Below are 11,974 nucleotides of genomic sequence, written 5' to 3'. Positions count from 1 at the left end.
CCGTGGTCGACTACGGGGGAGTCCAGTGACATAGCCATTACGCTAACTGCTGGTCCCATCCCTTGGAATTTTGAGCACATGTACACGCCCAGCACGACCTGCACGACACCAGGCCAGGATGAAGACACTCAAGGAGCTGGGGGTGCTGGGAGCCAGGATGTAGGGTTTGAGCCTGCAGGGGGCAAGCTGGTAAAGCGAGTGGGGTATCCCGCCACACAAAGACAGCAAAGAGGTGATTTTTTTTCCCCCTGGAAATGAGGCAGTAGAATGAGAAAGATTTAGGAAAGAAGGAGATCCTCGGAAGAACAGAGACATTCTAGGGAGGGGCTAGAATGAAATGTTCACTATAGAGACAGCACTGGAGAGAACAATGAAGAGAGAGCCAAGGATGAAACGTGAATTACTCAAGAAACCGAGGCACTTTTCGTGAGGATAGCTCAGATGTCTGGGGTGGGGGAAGTCTCAGAGGTTCCTGTCCTGTCCTCTGGCCTCAGAGTCATTGCTTCAGGAGTCTCAGGCCTTTCCTGTCAGGTGCTCACTTCATTCAACAGCAGCCTTGGCTCCAGCCTGGCCTCTCCCATCCGCCTGGATAATGTCCCTTTTTTGTGGAGACCCGGGAGGGCGTGTGTGGCATGCAGTGCTGACCCGATCAGGCTTCCAGCACCGCACGGCCTCCGCCTGCACAGGCCCATGCTGGCACCGGTGGTCAAGCCAACCATGCCTTCCTGCATTCTCACTTCTTTCCAAACCCAGCTCAAGCTTCCTCTCTGCAAGGCCTACCTGGCCAAGTCCAGTGCCCTTCCTCTGTACTTCCCTGGCATATCAGGCTGCACCAAAATTACTGTCTCCATGTCCATCTCTCTCCCAGACTTGTGTTTTTTGTTTTTAAATTTTGCCAGAGAGCATGTGCACTCACTAGAGAGACAGAGAGGGGGAGGGGGAGGAGGCACCCCTTGCAATGGGTCATGGTCATGCTGCATTCCCTTTTCCATTTCTCCACCCTGTTGGGATTTGGGCATGAAATGTGCCCAGAATGTTTTCAAGCCACCGGGTCCAGGTCTCAAACCATGTGATCAGTCATGTGGGACTTGGCTCCCTTGACCACTATGCAACAGGGCTGGCCTAGAATTGTTCCTTTAAAGGGAGAGGCCACATCTCATCCATCTTTGTCCTGTGGGCACCTATCGCAGGACTGGGGACACTGCAGGTGTTCGTTATTTCTTCATGACGTTTGCCTCTCTGACTGTGCAGGTGGAAGGGACATTCTCTCCTCTGGACCACTGTTCTACCCTGTAGAGACATGCACGGGTGCTCCCGCGCACTGTAACGCACATATGACTAGCTGTCTCCTCCGGGCACTGACTCATCTTGACCTTGCCCAATGCTCGCAGACCCAGCGAGGCGCCTGTGGGTAGAAATGCCCAGGAGCTCCTCGCTGGATGAACGGGTCACAGATGCGGCTGCCTACCTACCTTTCCTACCCAGTGGGGAAGAGGGTGGGGAAGGCCGTCCCAGGATGCAAGCAGTCTCCCCAGAAACCTCTTCCTTCGTGTTCCCACAAGGCACATCCACAACTCCTTTTCTGTTAAGAGGCCTTAGTTGTGACCCCTAGAGATGTTGGGAGCCAGGACATAGGGTTTGAGCCTGCAGGGGACAAGCTGGTAAAGCGAGTGGGGTATCCCGCCAGCAGGGGAGCTTCAGAGATAATCGCATCCCAGAACTAGGGGTTAGAGGGGCCCGATTCCAGGGCTGGAGGAGGGAAGCACCTCCATGTGCTTCCATCCCCAATCGTAAGCTGGGCCTAGGCCACGGACAGAGTCCCTCCCCACTCCTGGTGTGGCCATGGAGGGAGCACAGAGGTTCTGAGTAAGACACCTGGGTGAGAGCCTGGCTGTGCCACTCGCTGGCTGGGCAGCCCCGAGGGGTCTCAGACCTCCGCTGTGCTTTGGCCTCTTCCCCCTGGATAGGTCTGTGGCGGGGCTATGGGATGGGGATGGTGGGCACCAGTAGCTGGCTCCCCCGGGGGACCCACGCCCAGCCGACCCGGGTCCTTACTCTTTTAAAATTTTTTTTTGGAGAGGTTTTTGCTATAGGGCACGTGCGCTCGCCAGCCAGACAGAGACAGAGAGACAGAAAGCGAGAAATCACCCCCCCAGTGGGGAAGGCCACGCTGCAATCCCTTCTCTTCCATTCTCCTCTCGGGATCTTGGGCACACACGCACACACGCCCAGCGTGAGTTTAAGCCACCAAGTCCGGGACTCGAACTGCGGTCCACTATGTGGGAGTCCAGCAACATAGCCATTATGTAACTGCTGGTCCCTCTGGGTCCTTACTCTTGTACTCCAGGTGGAAGCCGGCCGCAGACACGCTGATGTCTGAGTAGAAGTGCAGGTAGAGCTGGTTGGAGGTGCTGTTCAGGAGGGCAGGCACGGTTGTCCCTAGGTGGGGAAGGCAGGGTCACTTCTGTGCAGCCTCCCGGGTGCCCACGCCCCTCCCGGCTCCTCTTGCTTTTGCTACCTACGAACCTTCTGCTCCCGAGGCCTGCAAGTGTCCCCAGTGACGAGGTGCCCTAAACAATGGATTAGCCTTCCTCAGAGTGCAGGGTCTCTCATGGCCAAGGGCCGGAACCTCCCCATTCTGCCCGCAGGGGCATGGGGCAGAGCCCTGAGCTGTAGGAGCCGGGCTCTTCAGGCTACCCAGGAGCTTGGGTTCCTCCCAGCCATGTTCAAAATGACCCTGACATGTATCTGGGCTATCCGGCAGTGTAGACCATGGATCTGGGACACACGACCCCTTTGTGAATCTTGGCCCCATGGAGTTCTGAGTTTGAGCTTCAGGTAACTGTCCTGGCCGCTGGGTAAAAACATGCACCAGGCTGAGCAGTCCACCATCGGGTGGGGTGTGGCACCGCCACTTAGGAAAAGTGCTGGCAGTCCCACAAAGCGAAACGGAGTTACCGTACGAGCGAGCAGTTCTGACAGGCGTGTGCCCGGAGAGCCACGGCATACGCTCGCACGACCACAGGAGCGTGGGTGTTCACGGCAGCATTATTCACTGAGCCCCGAAGTGGAAACAATCCACTTGCCCACCAGCGGAGGAACGGATCAACAAAGTACGGGCTAGCCATAGGACACGGCGCCAACACACCGCGGCCTGGTGAGTCGCACCCACTGTGCTAAGGGACAGAAGCCCGACTCGGGAGCCACACGTGGCATCTCACTGATCTGCGACGCCTGGGACGGGCGAATCCGCAGACGGAAAGCAGGTCAGCGGGGAGAGACGGGGAGTGAGCACCAACGGGGGCTTGGTTTCTTTCTGGAATGACCCAGAGCCCTGGGATCGGGAGGGCAGTAGTGGTGATGGCTGTAGAAGCCTGTGAGTGTCCAAAAAGCTAGAGTGTACCGCTTGAAACGGCGCTCTTGGCGTGTGCGTTCTCTCTCAGCGATGATGGCGTCTACCACGACCTCTGACCGAGCCCGGAATCCCCAGCTTACCCGAGAAACTCCCCAGCATGGTCACGGTGTTGTCCGCACCGTCGAACACTTCCAGGGAGTCCCAGTTCTGCTCTGTGACAAAGCTGATGACCTGAATCTGGGCAGGCAGAAGGATCGACTCATTGGCCAGGTGGCCCGGGTCCCTCCTCCCCGTCCTCCTCATGGGCAGTCGAGTTCACTGAGCACCTACTCTGGGCCCTTCCCAGGGGGTAGGACACACATCTGCTCTGGAGCTGGCGGCCAGTGGGGAGGACAGATGTGAAACAAGTGACTATCAGGCGGTGGGTGCTCCATGAGGCAGAGGGTGGGAACGCTGTCCAGCTGGCCTGCTCCGCTCTGGAGCGGTTCTCCTCACTTTCCAGACCCGATTGCATCCGGCTTCCCACGGGCAGCGCCAGTAACCGCTCCGCGCAGATCTTCCCAGCCAGGACCCGCGTGCTGCTGCGGCCCCGCATCTTCCTACCCTCTTCCAACCTCACGCCAGAGCCTGCGCCTCCACCCCTGTGGCCCCAGCTGCGTGCCCAGTGCGGTGCTCACAGCTCAGGCTACCACCGCAGCCAACCTGGTGGTGCGTGGCGGGTCTCCGGCCTCAGCTCACTCCTTCCTCTCTGCACAGTCTCTCCCCTCCCATCTTCCGCAATCTTAAGAAAATGCCCTTTAGGCACTTGAAAACATTTTCTGTCTCCTCCCCAGCCTTTGAACTGCAGTTCCAGACCGGCGTCCTTCCCTGCTGGCCTGAGCCAGGGTCCCCTCTCCTTCTCCCCTGGACTCTGCTCACACCCCTTGACGCTCCCTGCCCGCAAGCTGCGTGCTTGTCTGTCTGTGGGTCCCACCGCCGCGACAGGGCAGGGTTGTTTGACCCATCTCCTCCGCTCAGCGCAGCTCAGGCCTGCCAGGCCAGCGTGGTGGGCGGTCACCTCCCCTACCTGGATGCCGGCGCCTTCGGGGACCACGATCTTCCACACGCAGTTGAGGCTGTTGAGGTAGGGCTCTGGGAAGCCAGGGGACAGGATGGTGCCCTTGCGCTCTGTGAGATTGCCTCCACACGGCACTGGGAGGAGAGGCGGCTGTCAGAGGCTCTCCCTGGTGTCCTCGGGCTCCTCCCTCAGGACCCCTCCACATCGGCTCAGGCCCCACCTTCTGCTCTGGGCTTCCCCGGCTTCTCCTGACACAGACCTCCTTCCAGCCCAGCCCCTGCCTCAGCCGCCCTTCACAAGCACCCTTCTCCAGCACCCACGTGCCTTATTCATTTAATGTGTGTGTCTGCAGGGGGGAAGGAGGGGTGGCAAGAGAGAGAGAGAACGAGAGAAAGCACCCCTCAAGGGAGACGGCCACACTGCAACCCTTTCTCCATGCTCCTCTTGGCACCTCGGGCATGCATGCACACACCCTGGTGTTTCTCAAGCTACCGGGGCCGGGACTTGATCTGTGTAGTCAGCCATGTGGGATCTAGCTGCCTTAACCACCACGCCACCAGCTGGCCCAGCCTCCCACACACACCCAGCCCTAGCTTCTAGTCCTCGCACTCAGCCCACAGAACCGGGGCACTGGGCAGAGGGTCTCTGCCGGGACTGCGGCCTCCCCCAGGGAGAAGGGACTGGCTGCTGGCTGTCCAGGTCCTCACCCACACACGTTGGTGCCGAGACGTTCCACTGGGCCAAGGCCCCCGGCACGGGGAGGCACTGGATTTCCGGGGACCCCTGCAGGGCGTAGCCTGAGCTGCATTCGAAGCGGACGACGGCGCCCACCGAGAAGTCACTGCCCAGCCTCCTGCCGTAGCGGGGCTCGGGAACCGAGCTGCACTGCGTGGCACTGGTCCGGGGCACCGCTGCAGGGGACAAGGCACTGACAGGTGGGCCTCGGCCCTCTAGAAACTGGCCGGGATGGACACATGATGGGCTGGAACAGAGACAGCCTGGAGGGGAGGCCGGCAGGCTCTGGGGCCTTCCCTCAGGGCAGGGGTTGGGGGAGTCAGGGGGACGCCCGTTTCATGGTGGCCTGGCTGGACACATGGCATTCTAGCGGGTTTTCGAGTGGGAGGGTGAGGAGGGGTGAGATGCTTTGGCCTCTTCCTGTGTGCAAGGCCTGCCGGAGGCCCTGCTGTCCACGACCGGCCCCTCCTTTCTCCTGGCCCACAATGGCGAACCTTGAGCCCAGGCCCAGGCCCAGGGACAGTGCCCTGAATGGCAGGATCACCCCGCACAGGGATACAGCTCCTCCTGGGCTGCCAAAGGACCAGGACCACAGGGCCTCACAAGGGCAGGTGTTCCACTGGACAGGGGAGTCTGGGGCCCGCAGGCGAGAGCTGGGGCACGTCAAGATGTCGCCTCTCTGGGCCGGTGAGGACGGGAGTCAGCCCTGGTGACCCGCTCAGGACCAGCTGCCTGTCAGTGAGGCGCACCACCCTCCTCACAGGTGAGCAGCGGGCTCCGAGACGGGGACCAGCTGGTGCCGCAGGAAGAGGCAGAGCTGGGATTCGAGTCCACGTCCACCATGCTCAGAGCCTTGTTTCCCCCACACCCCGCTGTGCTCTGCAAACACACCCAAGCTCCGGGAGGCACCTGGTAAGGGGCCTGGTCTCCCCAGGGCCATGTGGCCTGCACGGACAGTGGGTGAGGGATAGAGGGGCAGAAGTGGGCTTCCCCGTCTGGCTGGTCTAACATGTCTGCTGTGCATGCGAACGTGTAAAATTCAGCCGAATTTCAGGGCACTGCCCCTCAATCTGGTAAGCACCCCAAGTGCTCTGAGAAGACGCTGTCGAGGAGTCGCAGTGCTCCCCCTCAGGCCCCGAGTCATGGAAGAGCCCAGACGGCTTTGTGCCTCCGCACCCGTGGCCCGCGTACCTTGATAGACAAAGTGGAAGCCTCTGGCTGGGGCCTGGCCTTTGGCGCTGAACTTAATGAGAACTTGATTGGAGGTGGCCAAGGGCAGCGACTCTCCTGCCGAGATGAGGGGAGGGGAGAGGAAGAAAGTGAGTCTGGCAGTCAGGCCCAGCGGCTGAACTCCTGGCCAGCCAGGGGCTGCCGCGCCCACACGGCGGCCCCGTCCACATCGCAGCCCTCCGGCAAGTCCCGCACGTGTGCTGCCCTTCCCGGCGTCGGGTTTACAGACGGCTCCCACCCGCGGTCTTCCCGGACCTCTGGGCAGCGTGGGGTCAGCGCAGCACCCACCTGCCAGCGCAGGAGGCGGCGGTTCGGGAAGACCCAGAGACCTGCCTGGAAGGAGGAGGCTCGGACTTCGGAGCCACAGGGACGGGGAAGGACAGTTACCTCCCCGAGCAGTGGTGGTTTACTTGGGAAAAAGTCTACCTGATAAAAATCCAACAAACACACAACGACATCGAAATGGCACCGGCTTCTGCAAGGACGGTGACCCGGTGAGGCGGCGGATGGCCAGAGTGGCCGGGTAATTTACTGTCACACTGGGGCCCTCTGGAGGGTGAAAGGGTAGCTACCGATAATTATGCTGGACAGCCAGGAGGAGGCTGGGACTGTCCTGGGTGAACCCAACCCTAACCCATGATGAGGGAAGACCTGCAGCTACAGGACACGAGGGGAGGCTGTCAGCTTCTGGAAGATGACATTGCTCCTAATGTGGTTCCGCCAGATGTGGCTCAGATGGGCAAGACTGGGGACCGCATGGACTGGACCCGCAGCCCTGAGGCACGGGCCTGCTGTCATCACTTCGCTGTGGGGCTCAGGAGACACGTGGGTGGCTGGCAGTGGCATGGCCACCCTGCATGCTGCCCTTCTTCCTGAGGGACCCTTGCAAGCAGCTGCTGACCCCACCCTCAGCAAGGGAGTAGAGGTCAGAGTGCCGGGCCCCACGTCTACTACAGCGATGGCTGGGTGGGACCACTGATGAGGAGCCACTGGGGCCACAGCAATGCTTCCAGAAAGCGCTTCTGTGTGACGCGACCTGGGGTGGGGGGTGAGGGCCTTCACACAGCCCCTGGAACTACGTGTGACCCTGACGGCTGACCCCGGCCAGGCCGCTAGCTTGGAGACCCGTGACGATGGAATCCAGGCGTCTCTCAGAACCCGTGCCAACGTCTGTCCCGGACACACGTGGACTCCCTGACCAAGCACGTGGTAACACCACAGGATGTAAGGGAAGTTTTCAAAGTCTTAATGGGGGAGACCACTCAGAAGTCAAAGCAAGTCTCCCCATGGTGGTTGTCTTAAGATTAAATCCGACATTGCGTCTCTGCGTCAGAGAGGACTTGAACCGCGCTTGCTGAAGGACGGACGTGAGCTCAGTAAGGGCTCCAGGGGGAGAAGGAACGCCAGGCATGGCAGCTGGGCTCCACGGGGACCGACGTGGAGATGAGATTTGGGAGAGCCTCCCAGAATTCACAGAAAATGGGTAAAGAGATTAAAATAACAAGAGAAATGACAAGTGATGTGGAAGATAGGTGAAAAAAACCCACTCTGCACACATCACACCTCCCAGAGCAAGAAGATGGAAATGGGAGGAGAAAAGTGAACAAAGAAACCTCTCCTAAGACTGGAGGTTCAGGTCGAGCAGTCTGCCAAGTGCCAGATCTAACCAGTGAAGAGACTTCTGCCACAACTCACTCAAGTGAGCCTTCAATATTAAAAACTAAAAAAAGTACAAAATTCAAAAAAGCATAGTTATTTTACAAAGATCACAAATCACAATGGGCCCCAACTTGCTGTAATAGTAAATGCTGGAACAGAGCGGAAAAATCGCTGCAGTTTGAAAAGATAAAAGTTTGTGACCTAAAATTTGATTTATAACCAAGTTGACGTGTACGTAATCCGTCAAGGGGAAGGCGCTGTCATCTGTGCAGAGTGACAGACAGTACAGCCCTTAGGAGCCCTGGCGAAAAGGGGGCGGGCAGAGAACCAAAGTGGGGTGTTCGAGAACTAGAGCCAAAGCGGGGTGCCCAAGAACTAGCAGGGACCGCCACCACCAGGACGCTAGAGGAAGCCCTAGGTGACTGCTGTTCGCGAGATAACACAATTCAAAGTGAATATGCAAACTTGCTCTTGGGGAAGATCAAAACTGAAAAATAATTATAAGTAACATTAATAGAGAAGCCCAATTATACCAACAAAAACTTGGACATTAGAAATGGGTCAGGTATGCGGGCATGGTGGCTTGAAACTCACGCCGGGTGCCTGTGCATGTGTGCCTAAGATCCCGGGAGGAGAATGGAGAAGGGACTGTGGCCTGCCCATTCCCGTGTGTGTGTGTGTGTGTGTGTGTGCGCGTGTGTGTGGGCGTTCTCACTTTCCATTATGCTGTCTCTGCCTCTCTCTGGTAAGTGCAAACGTCCTAAGGCAAAAACTTCTCAAAAAAAAAAAAAAAAAAAAGGGCCCCGCAGTTCGGCTAATGGCTAAGTCGCGTGGACTCCCACGTAGCCGACCGCAGTGTGCGTCCCGGACCCGGTGACTTAAAATTCACGCCGGGCGCGTGTTCGTGTGTGCCCAAGATCCCGAGAGGAGAATGGAGGAGAAGGGATTGCAGCGTGGCCATCCCCTCTGGGGGGTGATTTCTCGCTTTCTGTCTCTAATGTCTCTCTCTGTCTGTCTGGAGAGCGCAGGCGCCCTATAGTGAAAAACCTCTCCAAAAACAAAAAAAAAAGAAAAGAAAAGAAAGAAAAAAAGAAGAAAAGAAAAGAAACGGGTCAGGTATGAATGGAAAAGCAAGGAAGCAAAATCAAAACAAAAGAAACAAGGGCCAGCCTGTGGCCTGGTGGTTAAGGCAGGCGGATCCCACATGGCCGACTGCATGGTTCAAGGCCCAGACTCGGCTGGTAGAGACACACTGGTTGCGTGTATGTGTGCCCAAAATCCCGAAAGGAGAAACGGAGGAGAATGGGTTGCAGCGTGGCCTTCTCCCACTGGGGTGCTTTCTCGCTTTCTGAATCTCTTTCACTCTCTCTCTCCAGCAGTTAAAAACAAAAAAGCTGAAACAAAACAAAACAAAACATGATGACAGCTACCAGACCAAATATTTTCCTTACAAACTAAATACATCGACTTTCTGTTTCTAGGAGGAAATGAGAGACCACGTATCAGGCAACGCAGACACGAAATTGTTAAAACGTGAGAAGATGACAAGGTGTCACGATTGCGGGAGATACTTTAATGCAATCTTCGCGAACACTGGGATAGCAAATACAAAATGAAATGAAGACTGTTGACTATGGTCCTCACACTTCTGTGTTCAATACCGACCTACCTCAGGGACAGGGACACGCTCGCCCCCAGCACCCGTGGGGATCCTGGCTGCAGTTTCTCCAAGTGACAAGCACGGGACCCTCTGAGGAGTGGCGTTGGCAGGTAGGCCTTACCTACCTCCCCATCTCCTGCATTCTGTGATCTGTCTAGCCCTCTAGCATCTGTCCCCTGTCGTCTCTCTGGATCATCTAAGTTCCTAATTGATCTTCGATCATCCATTATCTATCATCTGTGTATGTACTGATCTTTGATCTATATCTAAGTTCTGTCATTGATCTTCTACCATCCATTATCTATCATCTATTTGTCTATGTATGTACCGATCTGTTGTTTGTATCTAAGTTTCTATCTTTGATCTGTCATCTGTCATTTATCACCTCTGTGTCTATGTACCCATGTACCCATGTTCGTATGTATGTATGTATGTACCTACCTTCCTATGTTTCCACCTATCATCTAAGTTCCTGTCATGGATCTAGCTATTATCTATCATCTACTTGCATTTCTTTCTATTGGTCCCATTTACCTAAGCCTGTAACTGTATCTCTATTTAGATCTATAGGTACTGAACACGGACCGCTGTCACTACCTACAGGTCCTGTACTCGCACCTCCATCTACCTATCTATCCACCCATAGCGATTTTCCAGAAGTATCTATTCCCGGGAAATCCTGAGTTACACTCTTGGCTGGGTTGGATGTATGGGGTGGTGGTATTTAAAGATCATCTAGTTGAGAGTCACTGGTATAATGGATAACAATAATAAAACTGATTAAGACTGATCTAACAGTGATTCAAAGGCTAATTTACTCCTAACAGTAACTCTAGGAGGTGGACTTCTATCCCCACCCACTGTACAGATGAAGAAACTGAAGCCCAGAGAGGCCGAGTGTCATGCCACGTCACCCAGTGAGCAGGTAGGAGAGCGAAGTGAGCCCAAGCCGTGTGACTGCAGAGCCTGAGCTGGGTCCACCTTGCCGTCTGGCCTTGCTATCCTCCTCAGGGGCTTAAGGAATTAGAAAAAATATATGCCTCAGACCCCAAAGTAGAGATACTGGGTCACTGGAAAAGTCATGATGCAGGTTTGCATCGAAAACCAGAAAAATGCATCATGACTTTTCTGAGGCCCCAGTAAGCATAGGCCACATTCTCTAACCACTTGTCATAAAAACAGAAATGAACACAAACGTTTTAATACAAGGAGAGCAAAATGCAAGTTTTTTTTTTTTTTGGAGAGATTTTCACTGTAGGGCGCATGCGCTCGCCAGACAGACAGAGAGAGACATAGAGACAGAAAGCGAGAAATCACCCCCCAGGGGGGATGGTCACGCCGCAATCCCTTCTCCTCCATTCTCCTCTCGGGATCTTGGGCATGCACGCACATGCGCCCGGCGTGAGTTTTAAGCCACCGGGTCTGGGACACGAACCGCGGTCGACTACGTGGGAGTCCAGCGACATAGCCATTACGCCAACTGCTGGTTCCCCAAAATGCAAGTTTTTAGGGAGAAAAGAAGAGACAATCTTAACCGACTTTCAGACAACGAGAATAAAGCAACACTGACACTCTCTGTTCAGAGAGGAATGACGGCGGAAACAGCGCATCCAAACTGATGGCACGGGGCCAGAGCCCTGCTTGGAGGTGAGCGCGCTGCTGTAAACATGCTCTTTATTACACAGAGGCAGTAACGAGCCGGGCTCTCAATTCAAGAGGTTAGAACGAGAACCCAGTAATATGGAGAATAAAAGGAGGAGAAGAATTAGGAAATAAAGGCCGAGGTTAATTAGAAAGTAGCCACAAACTCCAAAGAAGAATCGGTAAACTGGAGCAATGAAAATGCAAACAAAACGAGCCCCACACAACCTCTGAGAGAAAAGGGGGCGAAAAATACAGCATTCAGCATCGTGGAGGCGGGGAGGCGGCCGCTGACACCCACTTGGGACATGTCATCACGGCACGTTAGGTAAACCACGCTGCTATGTTTGAAAGAAATGACGAGATAGATTTTCTTACTGAAAGGCACAACATCAACATTGGTATTAAAGTAATATTCCTGAATAGACCCACAACCATGTTAGAAGATAAAAGGAAACCCACTGGAAAGGCGGAGGGAGCATAACGAGGCAGATTTATTTGCTGGCGGCCTTTCTTCTTGCCTGGAGGACCCAGGAGAACCAGGCGGCGGCGTTAGCGCTGTGAGGACTTTACCCAGTGAATAGACCCAAAATGCCAGTCTGCGAATACAGCAGCAAAATCCAGCTGGAAGATAATA

General features: G+C 55.6%; 1 protein-coding gene across 1 annotated transcript in view; it reads right to left on the bottom strand.

Annotated features, from left to right (window-relative positions):
- The window catches only part of CSMD2 (CUB and Sushi multiple domains 2), a 565,338-nt gene that overhangs the window by 98,182 nt on the left and 455,182 nt on the right, over positions 1–11,974 (bottom strand). Inside the window, 5 exon segments of the mRNA XM_027775561.1 lie at positions 2,335–2,439; positions 3,496–3,592; positions 4,422–4,546; positions 5,120–5,323; positions 6,339–6,434. Of these exon segments, the coding sequence (XP_027631362.1) occupies positions 2,335–2,439; positions 3,496–3,592; positions 4,422–4,546; positions 5,120–5,323; positions 6,339–6,434 (627 nt within the window).

This window comes from Tupaia chinensis, unplaced genomic scaffold (genome assembly GCF_000334495.1).
Source record: "Tupaia chinensis unplaced genomic scaffold, TupChi_1.0 Scaffold000573_1, whole genome shotgun sequence".
Classification (NCBI taxonomy): Eukaryota; Metazoa; Chordata; class Mammalia; order Scandentia; family Tupaiidae; genus Tupaia; species Tupaia belangeri.
Note: the sequence above shows the minus strand (reverse complement) of the source record. Positions and strands in the feature narration are given on the sequence as shown.